This window comes from Podarcis pityusensis, assembly GCF_964106645.2.
Source record: "Podarcis pityusensis genome assembly, chromosome: 11".
Taxonomy (NCBI): domain Eukaryota; kingdom Metazoa; phylum Chordata; class Lepidosauria; order Squamata; family Lacertidae; genus Podarcis; species Podarcis pityusensis.
In genome coordinates, this window is record NC_138036.1 from 25,654,833 (window position 1) to 25,670,369 (window position 15,537).

General features: G+C 43.2%; 1 protein-coding gene across 2 annotated transcripts in view; it reads left to right on the top strand.

Moving 5' to 3' along the window:
• Window positions 1–289: 289 nt before the first annotated feature.
• Window positions 290–15,537, top strand: part of RGS7BP (regulator of G protein signaling 7 binding protein) — a 53,613-nt gene continuing 38,365 nt past the window's right edge. The window contains exons 1-2 of one of the 2 annotated variants that reach the window (XM_080973169.1): window positions 290–1,308; window positions 4,632–4,798. In XM_080973169.1, coding sequence (XP_080829295.1) covers window positions 1,147–1,308; window positions 4,632–4,798 — 329 coding nt within the window. In that variant the 5' untranslated portion in view covers window positions 290–1,146. Of the gene's footprint in view, window positions 1,309–4,631; window positions 4,799–6,005; window positions 6,067–15,537 lie in introns of those variants that run through there. The other variant, XM_080973170.1, reaches the window with a different exon arrangement.

Consider the following 15,537-nt stretch of genomic DNA (forward strand, 5'->3'; position numbering starts at 1 on the left):
GCATACAGGTTGACCTAAATCTACATCTTTGCGATAGCAGGCAGAATGGAGGAGGGGGAGGGGGGGAGAGAGAATGTGAAATAATGGGTCACAGCGGCTTGCGTACTGCCAGAAGTGGCTTGTTGTGATGTCCTGTCATGCAGCGCAGTCCCAAAACTGATACCAAATTTGCAAGGGCCCATTTTCAAACCTTTTCCTGTTTTGATTCCCAGGGTTACGAAGGACCGTTGGGGGATGGCGCTGGGGATGGAGGGGGGCGAGTTCCGCCTGCGTTTGAGTAGCGCCAAATCAGGCACAAAATAATCTGGAGAGCCAGCCCAATCCTCTCTCTCTGCAAACCCTCCCGCAGGGTTTCGCCCTGGGGATCGCTGGCCAAGGGAGCCTTCTTCCGGAGACGGGCTTAAGGCGAGCGATTAGAGCCGAGCAATTCGAGCCAAGGGAAAACGAAGCGGCCCACCTCTCGGCGTGCGCCTGCGCGCGCCCAACTCCTGCTCCTATACACACGCACACATGCACCCGCTCCGTCTCTGCTCTGGCGCGGCTGTTGCGGCGCGGAGGGAGGGAGTCGGCGAGCCAGAAGCTGGGCGCGGAGGACACAAAGAAGCGGCTCGCGGGCAGCGGCGCAGGGCTTAGGGACGAGACGGGAGAGAGGCTGCTGCGCTCCTGAATGGAAGCGCCGCTTGCGCAAAGAAGCGCCCTCGGATTTCTTACTCTGCCTGGAAATCGCGGCGGGGAAGAGGAGGCGGCGGCGGCGCAGGAGACCAGGAAGGAGGCAAGCAGGCTCCGCGATCGCTCCAGGGATTGAAATGCTGCTGCCGAAGGGAAGAAGTTGCTTAGCATCCCCCGCGCTGACCTCGCTGCTGTAGCCGGAGGAGAGCGATGCTGCAACGAGGCGCGGCGACCGCGTACCCGGCTGCTCCCCTGCAAGCGGAAGGCGCCCAGGACCCGCAGCAGCCCTCGCGCCTGTGAAGCGGCAGCCGAGGGCGAACCACAAGAGCCCCAGCGGTTCTGGGTCCCTCGTCGGGCTCATCGTCGACGACGCGCCGCCGCCGCCGCCAGCGGCGCTTGGGGGCCGGCGTGCTGGAAAGCCTGTGCCCGCCCCGGCTGGGATCCGCGTAGCAGCAGCAGCTTAGTGGATGTGTATGAATGAGTTCTGCACCGAATGGGCGCAAAAAGCGCCCCAGGTCCGCGGGCTCGATCTTCCAGATCAGCAAAACGCCGCTGCACAGCAGGGACGGTGAGCGCAGAGGCAGCGCCTCGGAGGGCGCCCCCAAGACCCAGAGACTAGCCCTGGATGACTGCAAGATGGTGGGTAAAACGCAACGGCTCTAACCCCCCCCCCCCCGGTTTCTTTTTGAATGCATTTGGCTTGTTCGTGGTAGGGACCACTCCTCTCCCCCCCCCCCACTTTTTTTCCCTTTTTCGCCTTGTCTATTCTGATCACGTGCAGTTGCACTATTTGTAAAAACTGCAGTACGTATTGGAGTTGACACCCTTTTTTCTCTCTCCCCCCACCCCGGTGAAGTCGTCGCGGCTTAAAAGACAGGCGACGTACAAACGACATGGAGAAAGCGGGGAGGTGTACTGGGATCTTGCTGGCGCTCGGGCAAACGTTTCTGTTGATGTCTGGCGGGAAGGGGAGGAGGAGGGAGAATGGGGTTAGGAGCCAGGGTTGGATCGTCGAAGAAACAATCTCCTGTGATGTGGAGGGGATATTGTGGACTCCGTGCATTCAGTGCACCCGAGGCTGCAAAAAACCGGACTAAGCACCTGTAACTCAAGCGCAGGCAAAATCCCAGCCCAGGAGCTAGCTGCGTGTTGTAGGAGCTACACAGGAAGCGTGTATTCGTGTGTGCAGCGGGGGGAAGAATATGCTTCCTTGTATCCCGCCGCAACTGGGCTAACAGATCTGACACAAATATCGAGAGGTCTGCTGGATTCTGTTTGCAAGCCTCCCAAGACCAGCCCGAAGTGAATCTGGCCAAATCTCAGTGCTGATGAACTGCTCTGAAAACTCCCCGCAACTGGATAAACAGCTGCTGACTACTGCAATCTCATAAACTAGTTTCCTTTTGAGCAGATCAGAATTGCCCCCCTCGACTGGGTAGGGCAAAGCTGCTGCTGTTATTTTTAAAGGAAAGTGTTTTGTGTAAGCACAGCCTAAACCTCAGTGCTAGGCAGAGTAAGAAGAGGGAGTCAAAAGCATACTGTACTGTACTAGACCTTATGTTACTGGTGAGGGGGGATGCCCTAGGTTTTTAACTGCCCCCTTTTATATAGCTGTCTTGTACTATGCCACTTTGGGTGGGTCTTCTTTTTCCCTCTTTTACTGCATGTAAGGAGAATAATTTTCAACAAAGTGTGTCAAAACAGACACTGGTATCAACTAGAAATTAAGCCTTTCACAAGTGGTTGTAAGGCTGTAATCCTGTATACACATTTCCTGGCAATAAGTTCTGTTGAAAACAGCAGAATTTACTTTTGAGTAAATGTGTAGGGTTGCACTGTAAGCCTTTAGTTTCTCTTAAACCCTGAACTTGTAACAAGTCATGGAAGTTGAAATAGAGTTAGAGAAGGCTTGCTTTTTCGCAGATGAGCAAGGGGAATTTGGGAGCTCTTACCTTGACAGGTGGCCCAAATAGCCTGCACCCATTAGTAGACCTCTTTTGTGTCGGATGTGGACTGTGTTGGTACCAGATACGTTATGTAGCCAAGTAAGAAGCACATCTGTCTTCTGTTTAGAGTACTTAATGCAAATTCCTGGTAGCTCTGTTGAAAGTGTCCAATTCAGATATTTACTGGGCCTGTAGTTATTATTATTATGAGCACTTCTGTTCAGCACAAAGGTCTAAGAGGCCTAATTTAAGCTAATGTAGATACATGAGATACATATAATTAGTACAATTTACATACACTTTTCAAGATCTATCCTAGTGTCAGTTGGTGGGACAGTTGAATTTACATTGAAGCATTCTTACCCTAATCCTTTGCACGTTTACTAAGAGTAAGTGCCATTAAATTCAGTAGGGCTTACTCCCAGATTGTTTCGCGATTGTATTTTAAATTTTTTTTTACAGTCCATCATGAAAAACTTGAATTGATCATTGACTTTTCAGTTTATGGATTGAGCTCTGAAAAGAAATTAATTTGAACCTACTTTTAGCAGCATCCTTGTTTCATTGTAGCAGATTTCTTAATCCTTGCACTTTGCAAAATTATTTATGCAACAATGAGGGCTGGTAACTTAAACTTTATTAAAAATAAAAGCTGGAATTCACAGGACTTTGCCAAGGCCCTGGAAGCTTCACAGAAGAGCTTTAGAGGATAGCATTGCCGAATCCTAGCTTGGGCGATCTGTCAAATGCATATTTTTGACAGTCCAGTGGATTTTTAGGCTGGAAAGAAAAGACATGGAAGATTAATTTTCACTCCACAACGCTTCTGCACAATAATACCTTGGAGCCTGAACATACTGGGTGGATTATCCCTCTTTATAGTAATTCCTTGTAAAAAAAATGTAAAAAGCCAAAATTACTACTAGATAATATGAGCTGTCTTTTAGTTATGTGCTAATAGCAGCAATGATTTGTGCAGTAGGAGCAAAACTGTTTTGATAATGCAATTTGAGATCATGGCCCAACATTTGGCTTTGAGATCTAGGTTTTTGATGAAATTAGGATCCATGTTACCATCATGCATTTGGTAGGGATGCAGTTTCCCCCTGTTTTATGGTAAGTTTGAGAATTAAGGTTAAAAGCTGGGCAAACCTGGGAGGATCAATATTGTTATTTCTCTCGCAAGGAGACATTTTAGAGAAATCTGTTCATGCTTTCCCTTGTTTCACATCATAAACAAATGCATTTTATGACCACAAAATAAAATGAAGGTTAATCAAAAGTAAATTAGCACTTGAACAAAATAATAGTCTTGATAGTGCTCAGCTTGTAATGATTTTCCAGAAGCGTAAAGATGAATTTGCTAGTTGAATGCTGGTTTGAAGTATTTCAGGTGGGGGAGGGATCTGTTTTTCCATCTTGTTTGTTTTGCACAGTCCAAAGAGCTTGCAGGAATACTAAACGGTGAGGGCCTTTTCTAATAGCTCTTATTAGTCAGCAAGTTCAGATTCTTGAGTCTAGTGAAAACTGCGTTGGAGCCAGAAAGAAAATAATTTAACAATAAGTTAGCAATCTCCAGTACAGAAATGAATGGCACATTCCACTCCCTAGATGGGCAGTAAATTGCAAATCAGTGGGGGGAAAGGAGGCAACTATTTCTGGCAACATTATCTTCTTTCCTGATAAAATAATCCCTCGGTTCTGAGAGAAGAGAAGCTGTTATTTATGCTTGCTACAAGATTTAAAAAACACTTTCAAATACTTAGAGCTTGCAGGATATTTTTTTCCTACTGAAAATGTATACTCTGGAGTGTACAGAGGGCAGATCCCACAATATCCTTAGCTGTTTATGACATCATTGAGGCTGAGCCTGGTCCTGTTTAGTATCCAAGAGTGCAGGCTCCTGCTGGGGAAGCCACACACACACACACACACACACACACACACACACAAGTCTTATCTCTGAAGCACCTTGCATTAGTAAATAGGCATATAATTTATATTCTTATTTTTCAGCTTGTCCAGGATTTCAACACCCAGGTGGCTCTGTATCGTGAACTGGTCATTTCCATTGGGGACGTCTCGGTCAGTTGCCCATCTCTGCGTGCCGAAATGCAAAAAAACCGAACCAAAGGATGTGAGATCGCCTATCAGGCCCACCAAAAGCTATCAGCAATCTCTGGGTAGGAGGCTTCTTCCATTTCTTCCCGTTCTATACATGTAGAAGCTTCTGGGTGGCTGATAATCCTGTGCAAGTCTCAGCAGAGATGATCAAGGGCTGTGATGCATTTAGGTGGCACAGAATACTTCTGAATTCCTCTTTTGACTCACTGCACACACTCAGCTTATCTACTGCTTGGCCTTAGTTTCGCCTTGGGACCAGATGAATGTGTAGTCTCTACAGTGGTAAAGGACTACAACAGTGTTTAAGAGTATTACAGTGATTTTTTTTATGCCTTGTTTATGACTGGTCTCCTCATACGTCCAAAACGACTCCAAACGAGAGGGTGGCAAAGAATGTAGCCAGGGTTTAACCTACTTTTAACATACTCCTTCTCCCGTAGAAACTCTAGATGTTGTGTTTTTTGAGGAGATACTGAAAAATCTGTATCAGAATTCAAAGTAGTTCAACAAAGTGTGGTTCCCAGGACTGAGTGGGGGATAGCCTGGTGTGGGACTATCCTGGTTTAAAATGCATGTCTGTCTGTCTATCTATATCTATCTATCATCCATCTATCTATCTATCTATCATCTATCTATCTATCTATCTATCTATCTATCTATCTTCTCTATCATGTAACTAGTAGGTGGAAGTGCTAATTCACTGAGACTGTTAAACTGTGAATTGATGAATGCAAAGAAACATGCTACAAAGAGTGGTGCTAGATCAGTGGTAGCTAACCTGTAGGAAGAATCTGCAACTCCCTTCAGTCCTGACCATTGGCCCTGCTGATCGAGGCTGATGCAGGTTGGGAGTCCAGCAACAGCTGGGTGGCCACATTTTAGCCATTCCAGATCAGATTTTGTAAATATGAAGCCATAGAAGAAAGTTACTAGACCACAGCTATGCATGTCTCATAAGCCTTTGCTAACCAGACAATGGCATCTCAGCTAATGTAATTTGCTGCCGGGTAGCTGGACTTTTGTGTGTCTTTACAAAGAATGAATGAAAGAAAGAAAGGTAATTGCAGCTGAGACAGCAACTTATACCAAAGAAATTCAATAAGCAATACCCTGTTGAAAACGCCATTTCCCTCTTGCAGGTACAGTTTGCATCTGTAAAATCTTCGCTTTTGTTTACATGCTCACCTTTTATATCTGAGGTGCAAGCAGAATTTGGAACACATTTCATTTACCTTGCCTGTTCGTTTTTATGTATCAAAACATACAGGTACTAATTGCACCTGCAAAAAGGAGGCTAAAAATCTATCCTTTTGAAAGCTTATGCCAGGTAAGTAGTGAATACTCAGTTTGTACACTAGATACATAGAGTTTGATGCCCATTAGGGTATTTCTGATAAACATTTTGTAATGCGCTCCCAATTTGCACCGGTACTGATAACTAAATTGTTCTACATGCCTTAGCTTGGCATGAAGGAGGCTGAACATACCCCATCTTGTCACATTCCAGAAGTAAAGAGGAATCGGTGCAACAGCTGTGATATATTTTGGAATGAGGGCACAAAGTTACTAATTTGCAGTGCCAAATGCCCACAAAATGGCTAGAAGCAAAATATTTGCAGGTCCCATTATTCCACTATTTTATTATTGTGACAGTTACAGGAAATGCATGGTAGTTGCCATTCATATATCATGTACACTAGTTCTTAACATCAGCTATGACTGGGGAAAGAAGATTAGGTGAAAAGCAAACCACTGTGAACTAAATTGAAAGATCTACCACAACCATTCGGAGAAGCATGGTTTGTATTAAATTTATTGTGCTTGTATATTTTCTCAAGACCATGGGCAAATGTCTTTCCTCTTCTGCACTAATTTGGTGTTTGGATTAGCTCTTTAATGTATCAGGGACCATTGGATAGATGAGGGAAGAACCCCCTTTAGAACTGTTAGCCACACTGGTTAACATTACTGTAGCAACTGCAAATTAAGACTTTAAGAAGAATCTGGAGCTAATTAGGCACAAACAATGGGCAATTGCAGTAGTTTATATAATAACTCATATAGGTTAATAGCTTCCAGATGTCTTAATACAGACTTGCCCAACCTGGCGCCCTCAAGACTGCAACTCCCATCATCACTGGCCATTGGCCAGGCTGACTGGGATTGGTGGGAGTTGCCGTCAAAAACATATGGAAGGTACCAGGTTGAGGAAGCCTGATTTAATATCTAGATATATCAGCTGTTTGGAAAATTAATTGCAATTTTTCTCTTCTTGAATTAATCTTTTCATGTCTCTGCTGTTTCTCTCAGCTCTAAAAAGAAATTCAGGAAATGCTATTCAGAAAACCAGTATTTTCCCAGACTGTGGGAACATTCAGAAAAAGGAATGTAATGTGGGAAGTATCAGAACTTGCAACCGTCTACAAAACATGTTATCTGTCCTAGAAGCCTTGCCCTGCAATCTCAGGTGCCTGGGAGCAGGCACTCTGAATATACTGAGAAGCACTCTTCCCCATTATTACCTTGCATACTCATTAGCTGCATTCATGCTCTCATTACAGACACATGCCCTGAAGGAGTGACACAAAACAAACTGACCAGCCTATGCAATGTAGCTGCATTGTGCAATACTCTGGATAGTGCTACAAATGGACCAACCATGGCAGCTTTAACTCCTGCTCAGTTCTTTTTTTCTTTTTTTTAATAAAATATTTATTAAGGTTTTTTGAAATATTACAGTAAAAATGACAAATAAAAGAGAAAAATACAAAATAAAAACAGTTAAAAACACACACATTTTCTATTACTTATTTTCCTTTAGCTTGTTTCCCGGACCTCCTCGTACCTCCCTTTTTTGTATTCCACTTCAATTTATTGGTTCAGCAAATCCTTACCATTAGATTTTAACCCATTTATAACCTCTTTTTCATATTCTCTTAGAGCATTACAGCTGGAAACCACTTAATTACTATCCAACATCATTCTATCATTCATTAATTTTACAATATTTCTGTAAATAGTCTTTAAATTTCTTCCAATCTTCTTCCACCGACTCTTCTTCCTGGTCTCGGATTCTGCCAGTCATTTCTGCCAATTCCATATAGTCCATCACCTTCATCTGCCATTCTTCCAAAGTGGGTAGATCTTGTGTCTTCCAATACTTTGCAATGAGTATTCTTGCTGCTGTTGTAGCATACATAAAAAAAGTTCTGTCCTTCTTTGGCACCAATTGGCCGACAATGCCCAGAAGAAAGGCCTCTGGTTTCTTCAAGAAGGTATATTTAAATACCTTTTTCAGTTCATTATATATCATTTCCCAGAAAGCCTTAATCCTTGGGCACGTCCACCAAAGGTGAAAGAATGTACCTTCAGTTTCTTTACATTTCCAGCATTTATTATCGGGCAAATGATAGATTTTTGCAAGCTTGACTGGGGTCATATACCACCTGTATATCATTTTCATAATATTCTCTTAGGGCATTACATGCCGTAAACTTCATACCTGTGGTCCATAACTGTTCCCAGTCAGCAAACATAATATTATGTCCAACATCTTGTGCCCATTTAATCATAGCAGATTTCACCGTTTCATCCTGAGTATTCCACCGTTTCATCCTGAGTACTCCTGCTCAGTTCTTGCCATGTCCCCCCATCTCCCGATTCTCAAAGTTTCTTGTATTACTTTGCGGGTAGAACAAAGCAAATTTTGCAACCTCTGCCTGTTGCTAGGTTGCCTGAGTATTTTGAGCACCCCTGTCATGCTATGTTTCTTCATAGCCATAATGTTTGGATGAAGTTTTCATAGTTTTAGCACCAAGGAGGCAGACGCATACACTGTTATCATCAAACAGACATTATTATCATCACACACAGGCAACAATTCCATTTGCTTCCGTGAGCATTCACTGGAGGCATTTGCAGTCAATTCAGTAAGCAGCAATAAAAAGATGCAAAAAAACAACAACCACCCTTCCTTCAGAAACGTAGATATTTTTTTTTAAAAAAAGGCCGGGTATTTTGTGGCAAAGGAAAAGCAAAGCCACAGAAATCATGAGTAAACACTGACAATAGCCCATTGTACGTATAATATAGGAACATCGGAAACTGCCTTATACTGCCTTCAGACTATTTATCCATCTAGATTGGTGTTATCTACAATGCCAGTGGCCCTCTAGGGGCTCCAGCAGAGCTCTTTTCCAGAAAGAAATCTTAACTGGAGACACCAGGGATAGAATTTATGACCTTCTGCAAGTGGAGTGTCCTTTGCCGCTTTGCTTGGGTTCCTTTCATATATGTGTGCTTAAGCTCCTTTGGTTTTAACAGGACTTGCAGTTCCAGTCCTAAGCATGTTTACTCAGAAGGAAGTGAGTTCACTAGGATGTAAAGGTAAAGAGACCCCTGACTGTTAGGTCCAGTTGCGGACGACTCTGGGGTTGTGGCGCTCATCTCACTCTACTGGCTGAGGGAGACAGCTTCCGGGTCATGTGGCCAGCATGACTAAGCCACTTCTGGCAAACCAGAGCAGCGCACAGAAATGCCGTTTACCTTCCCGCCGAAGCGGTACCTATTTATCTACTTGCACTTTGACGTGCTTTCGAACTGCTAGGTGTAGTAATTAGATTTAGGGTTGCAACCTTACACCCCATGCAGTTGAGTCTCATAATGTCCATAACTTGTTTCAGGCAAGAAAATGTCTTTTTGAGACATCACTCAAACGTTTAAGAGCTGCATGGGTACTCGTGATTGTGCTCAGAACTTTGACAATGCATTTTTGAATGTTCTAATTTATGGATAAATTATAAAGTGTGCCGCATTGGCCAGGCTCCACACTGTGACCAAAAGGAGAATGCTTCCACTTGCACACAGTGGGTCTGGGATGCGTGTTTTGGCAGCTCAACTGAGTGCATTCCATTGCATCACATGGGCATCATGCTCCTGGTAGTGAGGGGCTTGAAACTACCTAATCCATGACTGATGATCCACACATTGAATTTTGGATTAACACCGGTGTATTGTTACATACCACACCAATGTCTGAGCAGTGCGAGATTCCAGGTGCGCTTTACCAGGGTCCGTGTTTCCTTTTGGAAAATAAGGCACAGCAGAGACTGTGGTGTCTCTATGATATATGGTTTATATTCACATACAGTGGTACCTCGGGTTAAGAACTTAATTCGTTCTGGAGGTCCGTTCTTAACCTGAAACTTTTCTTAACCTGAAGTACCACTTTAGCTAATGGGGCTTCTCACTGCTGCTGCGCTGCCATAGCACAATTTCTGTTCTCATCCTGAAGCAAAGTTCTTAACCCGAGGTACTATTTCTGGGTTAGTGGAGTCTGTAACCTGAAGTGTCTGTAACCCGAGGTACCACTGTATATACAATCTGAGCCTATGATGGAGGAGTTCACAGCATTGACACTCCAAGTGGTTCTGGCTTCTCCCATAGAAATAGCAACCATGGACTTAAGCAGACCCCAACCATCACTCTTAAACGTTGCTCTCTAACTCTCTCTAGCCCTCTTTCTATCTCTGTTGCATTGCTCTTAACACCCTGCTCTAAGCTTCTGGGTTTTATCTGTTGAGAGAGGGAGGGCCCATTCATCTGCATCTCACACCTAGTCCTTTGACCCTGTGTACTCTTAATGGCCCATTCACACAGGCTATTACCTCAAAAAGAAATTAGCCTGACCTAATTAGCTTTTCAAACTTGTTGATTCCCTAGAATTAAAGAGGTGTCTGACATACAACTTAATGTGCACAAATCGATTCTAACACGTGGGAGTCTGACACACAAGCCTTAATTAAATTCTAACACTAGCTTGATCTGGAATTTAGGGTGTTTTGCACCCACAAACTCATAAAAGTATATTCAATGGGAAGTCCTTTTCCTGAAATGCTTAGGCTCACCTTAAAGAAAGGAGAAAAACCCCAACCACAATAATTATTAGAATAAGTAGAGTCTTCCTGTGTAGTTTGACCACAGTGCTGGTTTTTATTATTTATTTCTATAGCGGTAATTGCCATTTCTGTATAGTTCTCATCAGTTTGCTGTGTGTGTCACCCAGCGCCTTGGGCAAAGCAACTGTAGCCCTGGCTGAGCAGCAGGGAAGCATGACAGAGAGGTGTAGCAACTAGCACATCTGCAGCTCTGCTTCTCATTCCAGCTTGGGTGGAAGACGAGCAGGAGGCAAAACCCTGCTATACCAGCCTGGAGCTGGCCCAGTGTTCAGGCCCCATGGTGTCATATGGCAGCAGTGAGTCAAACCACAGTCCATCTCGCTTGGTGTTTTCTTCAGTAGCTGCCTATCCAAGGTTTCAGCAGAGAGCATTCTTACCCTACCTGGAGATAAATGCCAGAGATTGAATCTAGGACCTTTTGCATGTAAGGCATGCTTGCTCTGCCACCCAGCATGTATACTTCCTTTGAACTCAGGAATTTTCCCTAGCAAAAGAGTTAGAAATTGGATGCCTGGTTTCCTTTCTTGGTTTCGAGGCAGTCATAGTGGTTTTTCGTCTTGTAGGGTTTGTTTTCCTTTGGTAACGGATGCAGTATTGAAAGAAATGAGGACAATATATTTCATTCGTGAAGAAACAAATGCCAGAGGTGCAGTATAGAACAGCCTAGTAGTGGATCAGGCCAATGGCCCACCAAGTCCAGCATCCTGTTATCACAGTGACCAACGAGATGCCTGTGGGAAACCTGCAAGCAGGATTCCAACACAAGATTACTCTTCTCCTGTGGTTTCCAACAACTGGCATTCAGAAGCAACAGGATGCAGAGCATAGCCATCGTTACTGGGAGCCCTCGATAGTCCTCTCTTCCATGAATTTGTCCAATCCCATGGATCACTGCTTCCAATGGAAGTGAATTCCATACTTAAACCATTCTTTGTGAAGAAGCACTGTCTGTCCTGAATCTTCCAACATTCAGCTTCATCGCCTGCCCATGAGTTCTAATGTTACAAAAGAGAGGGAGAAACCTTTCACCATCTTCTTTCTCCTTGCCATGCATAATTTTATAAACTTCTATCACATCATCACATGTTTGTCCTTTAGCTAAACTAAAAAGTCCCCAAATTCTGTAGCCTTTCTACATAGGCAAGTCACTGCACACCTTTGATCATTTTGGCTGCGCTTTCCTGAACTTTTTCCCAACTCTACTGTATCGCTTTTGGAGATGAGGAAAGACAAATGAATTCCAAATTCCATATATTCATTTGCTGCTCATTTTGAGCGGTTTGTTTTCCTCTATCAATCTGAATATGTCAGGTGAGGATTACTGGGAGATGGGGAGAAAATGAGGGAAAGCGACCATGTGAAAATCCAATCTTCAACTCAAAACACATGTTAACAAAGTGTTCCACATTCTGATGCGTCTTTTTGCCACACTGAAGCTTCCAGTCACAGTGACAAGGAGAGGGATTTGTGGAAGCGTATAAAAGATGGAGATGAAGCCTTTGTTTGCCTGTGAATTCTTTGTCCTTAAACACTGATCATTTGCAGATTGCTCTGATCCTTGTCTAGTGAAAATCAGTTGCCATACAGTCATCTCTTACCATTCCTTTATGCATTGTCAGTGTATTCCACACTGTTTTCCTACCTTGTCCGTTCCCTTGTTCTTGGGTAGCTATTGGTAGTTTAGAGACATATATCAGTGAGATCAGACAATGTGCTTGACATATTCTTTATTCATCAAAGCATCTAGTCTGTGTGAATGTGTCCCTTCACATTCTATAAAATGGGAGCCCTTTATACTATATGTATGAAATTGGGTGGATGGTGATCCATGGTAGATTGTAAAATGCCTAAAAAAGTAATGCCATTTTTGTGGGAAACGTGTAAATCAGGCCAATGAAGAACAGGTGCATTATGCATTGTAAGCACTGGAAAACAAATGGGAGTAATGAAAACTAATGTGATTTTGATGAATTAATAACTGACCGAGAGGTTTTAATAATAAAAGTAAATGGATGTATCCATTACTTAAAATGTTTTCAGCTAGCCAAAGTAGCTTGATGTACAGATGTGACCAAGTGATAATTTTTGTCTCAGTGCTGTAAAAAGCTTCCCCTGCTAATTTCTTCGTATCACACTGTTTTTAAGGCACAAGAGCAGCTTAGGCCACCATCCAAAGCTTTGGACAGCTATTGCCATTCTAAGTAGGTAGGAGAGGTATATACTTCCTATGTACCTGAGAAACTGTTAAAGGAGGCACATTTGGGCAAATGTTCAACTTTGGATATGCATTAATGCTCGAATGAAGGAATAAGCTTTGGGTGCATTTGACCCCGCACTGCCCTGGCACTATTGCTTTCTCACACATACTTTCTGAACACATTTCATCCCATTTTGAATCTTTCCAGTAGTGCAAAGGAAATTCTCAAACATAAATTCCTAGTTTTGTCACATATATTTTTGTATTCTTGCTATTATTTTTATTATATTTTACTGCATCTTATTGCCAGAGGACATTGTGTGCAGGAAATACAGCCAGATTTCTTTATAATCATGCTTCTGCTGTATTCAAGGTTTTTATGCTCTCCATCTATTTAATGTATAGCGTAATCTAGTTTAATAAACTGTGTTCAGAATCCTTTTCGCTGCTTCTCTGACTCCACCCCTGTCTGCAAGAACACAGCAACTTCAGAAGATATAAATATATACTACAGATTGGATATAATATGAATGGGTGAAATGCACCCAGTTTTCATTTGAGATTAGCTTGTACAAGAGAACATATATTAAAACGTAAAAAAGTACGTTTATAGCTTAAAGGCTGTATCCAGTGTAGTACTAAGTTAAAGTCACTCAGCAGTATACATGCTGCTTTGGTGAAATGTTCTGTGCCAGCAGAATGCTGTGCAAGAGAATGCATTGTTGTTGATTATTTGCCTGTACAGTTGGTTGCACAATCCATTGGTTGCGTGTCTGTTGTGCAATGAGTTTCTGCTAATGCACCTGGAGTGTTGGATTCCTTTGTTACACAACATTAGCACTCCCCTGTCTACTAGTGCAAGAGTATTGGATACGGGCCTATATGTTTAAAGAAAACAGCATTAAACTTGAGATTTTTACAAGTCAAAGTAACAGATTTTCCCCCAACATAATAATATATCACACTTTATATTCATTATAAGGGGCGCAGTTGGCGCTGTGGGTTAAACCACAGAGCCTAGAACTTGCCGATCAGAAGGTCGGCGGTTCGAATTCCCGTGATGGGGTGAGCTCCCGTTGCTCGGTCCCTGCTCCTGCCCACCTAGCAGTTCAAAAGCACAAAGTGCAAGTAGATAAATAGGTACCGCTCCGGCGGGAAGGTAAACGGCGTTTCTGTGTGCTGCTCTGGTTTGCCAGAAGCGGCTTAGTCATGCTGGCCACATGACCCGGAAGCTGTACGCTGGCTCCCTTGGCCAATTAAGCAAGATGAGCGCCGCAACCCCAGAGTTGGCCACGACTGGACCTAATGGTCAGGGGTACCTTTACCTTTACCTATATTCATTAAGTGTAATGACCGCTTAGATCAGCTAAGCTATTTTAGAATACCTTTTTATATTCTTTTGCTATCTTTTAAAAGTAGCCTTTGTACTATTGGATAATAATAAACACTTTTTAAAAATAGATTAATTTTTTTAGACCTCATTGGAGTCTTTAGGAAAAACAACTGCAGAACTGTTCCAGTAGATTCTCCAGAGCCCTGGTCTGAGCATATTGCAGAATTTTAACTTGCAAATCTAAGCATGCTATTTTGGGATTAAGGACTGTTGAAACAAGTGGATTTTATTATGTTTAGGATTTTGTTGCAAGGTTCTGGTTGTTTTGGCTGTTTTTACTAAACAGGAATATGATAATGTGCACGATGGCCAAATTCTCATATCTGTAAAAGCTTCATGTGTTCCACTGAAGTGGTGGATTGTATATGTTTACAATAATATTATCTGCCCGAAGTCTTTCAAATGGGATGGGCCTTAAATTGAATACATATGCTTACAACTAAGCTGTACTGGAAAACTTTGTCCTACTTAAATGTTGGAATTATTGCATGTCACGTAGTTGAAGCATGCAGGATTACTGCTAAGGAATTTTGACAACCTTTCTTTAAATATTGTGTTGCTGGCGTTTCCGGTATAGAAAATGTCATTCCCATGTGTTACTGGGAGAACTACTGGGGAAATTCATAATTCTTTGAATTCTTGGCTCCAATAGTGTCTGAATCAAAGTTTTACCAAAATAGCAGAATTACAGTGATAGTGAAGGATGCTGGATCCATCTCTGGAATCATGGCACAGAATACAAGTAGAGTGGTACCTCGGGTTACATATGCTTCGGGTTACATATGCTTCAGGTTACAGACTCCGCTAACCCAGAAATAGTGCCTCAGGTTAAGAACTTTGCTTCAGGATGAGAACAGAAATCGCGCGGTGGCAGCAGGAGGCCCCATTAGCTAAAGTGGTGCTTCAGGTTAAGAACAGTTTCAGGTTAAGGGGGCCACTAGGGGGCGCATTGGAAGATGGCCGACAGTACCATCTCTCCGACCCACACGAGGTAATTAAGAGGCTGTTATGGGAGTAGGCAGCCTCCCTTGTTGCCCCAAGGAAATGGGGAACACTGCCCTTGCCTGCTGTGCCCATAAATCACCCCCTAATTCGAAAGAAGGGGGTGAGGGCCCTAGGCAGAATGCCCCCGTGTGGACATCGGCTCTCCTGGACACTGTCTCTGATCGCGCACTAGTTGCAGCAATTTGGAATAATTAATTACAAAAGAAGCAAATGCACATATTTCAAGTGAAGAAGGGGAGTGAAGTC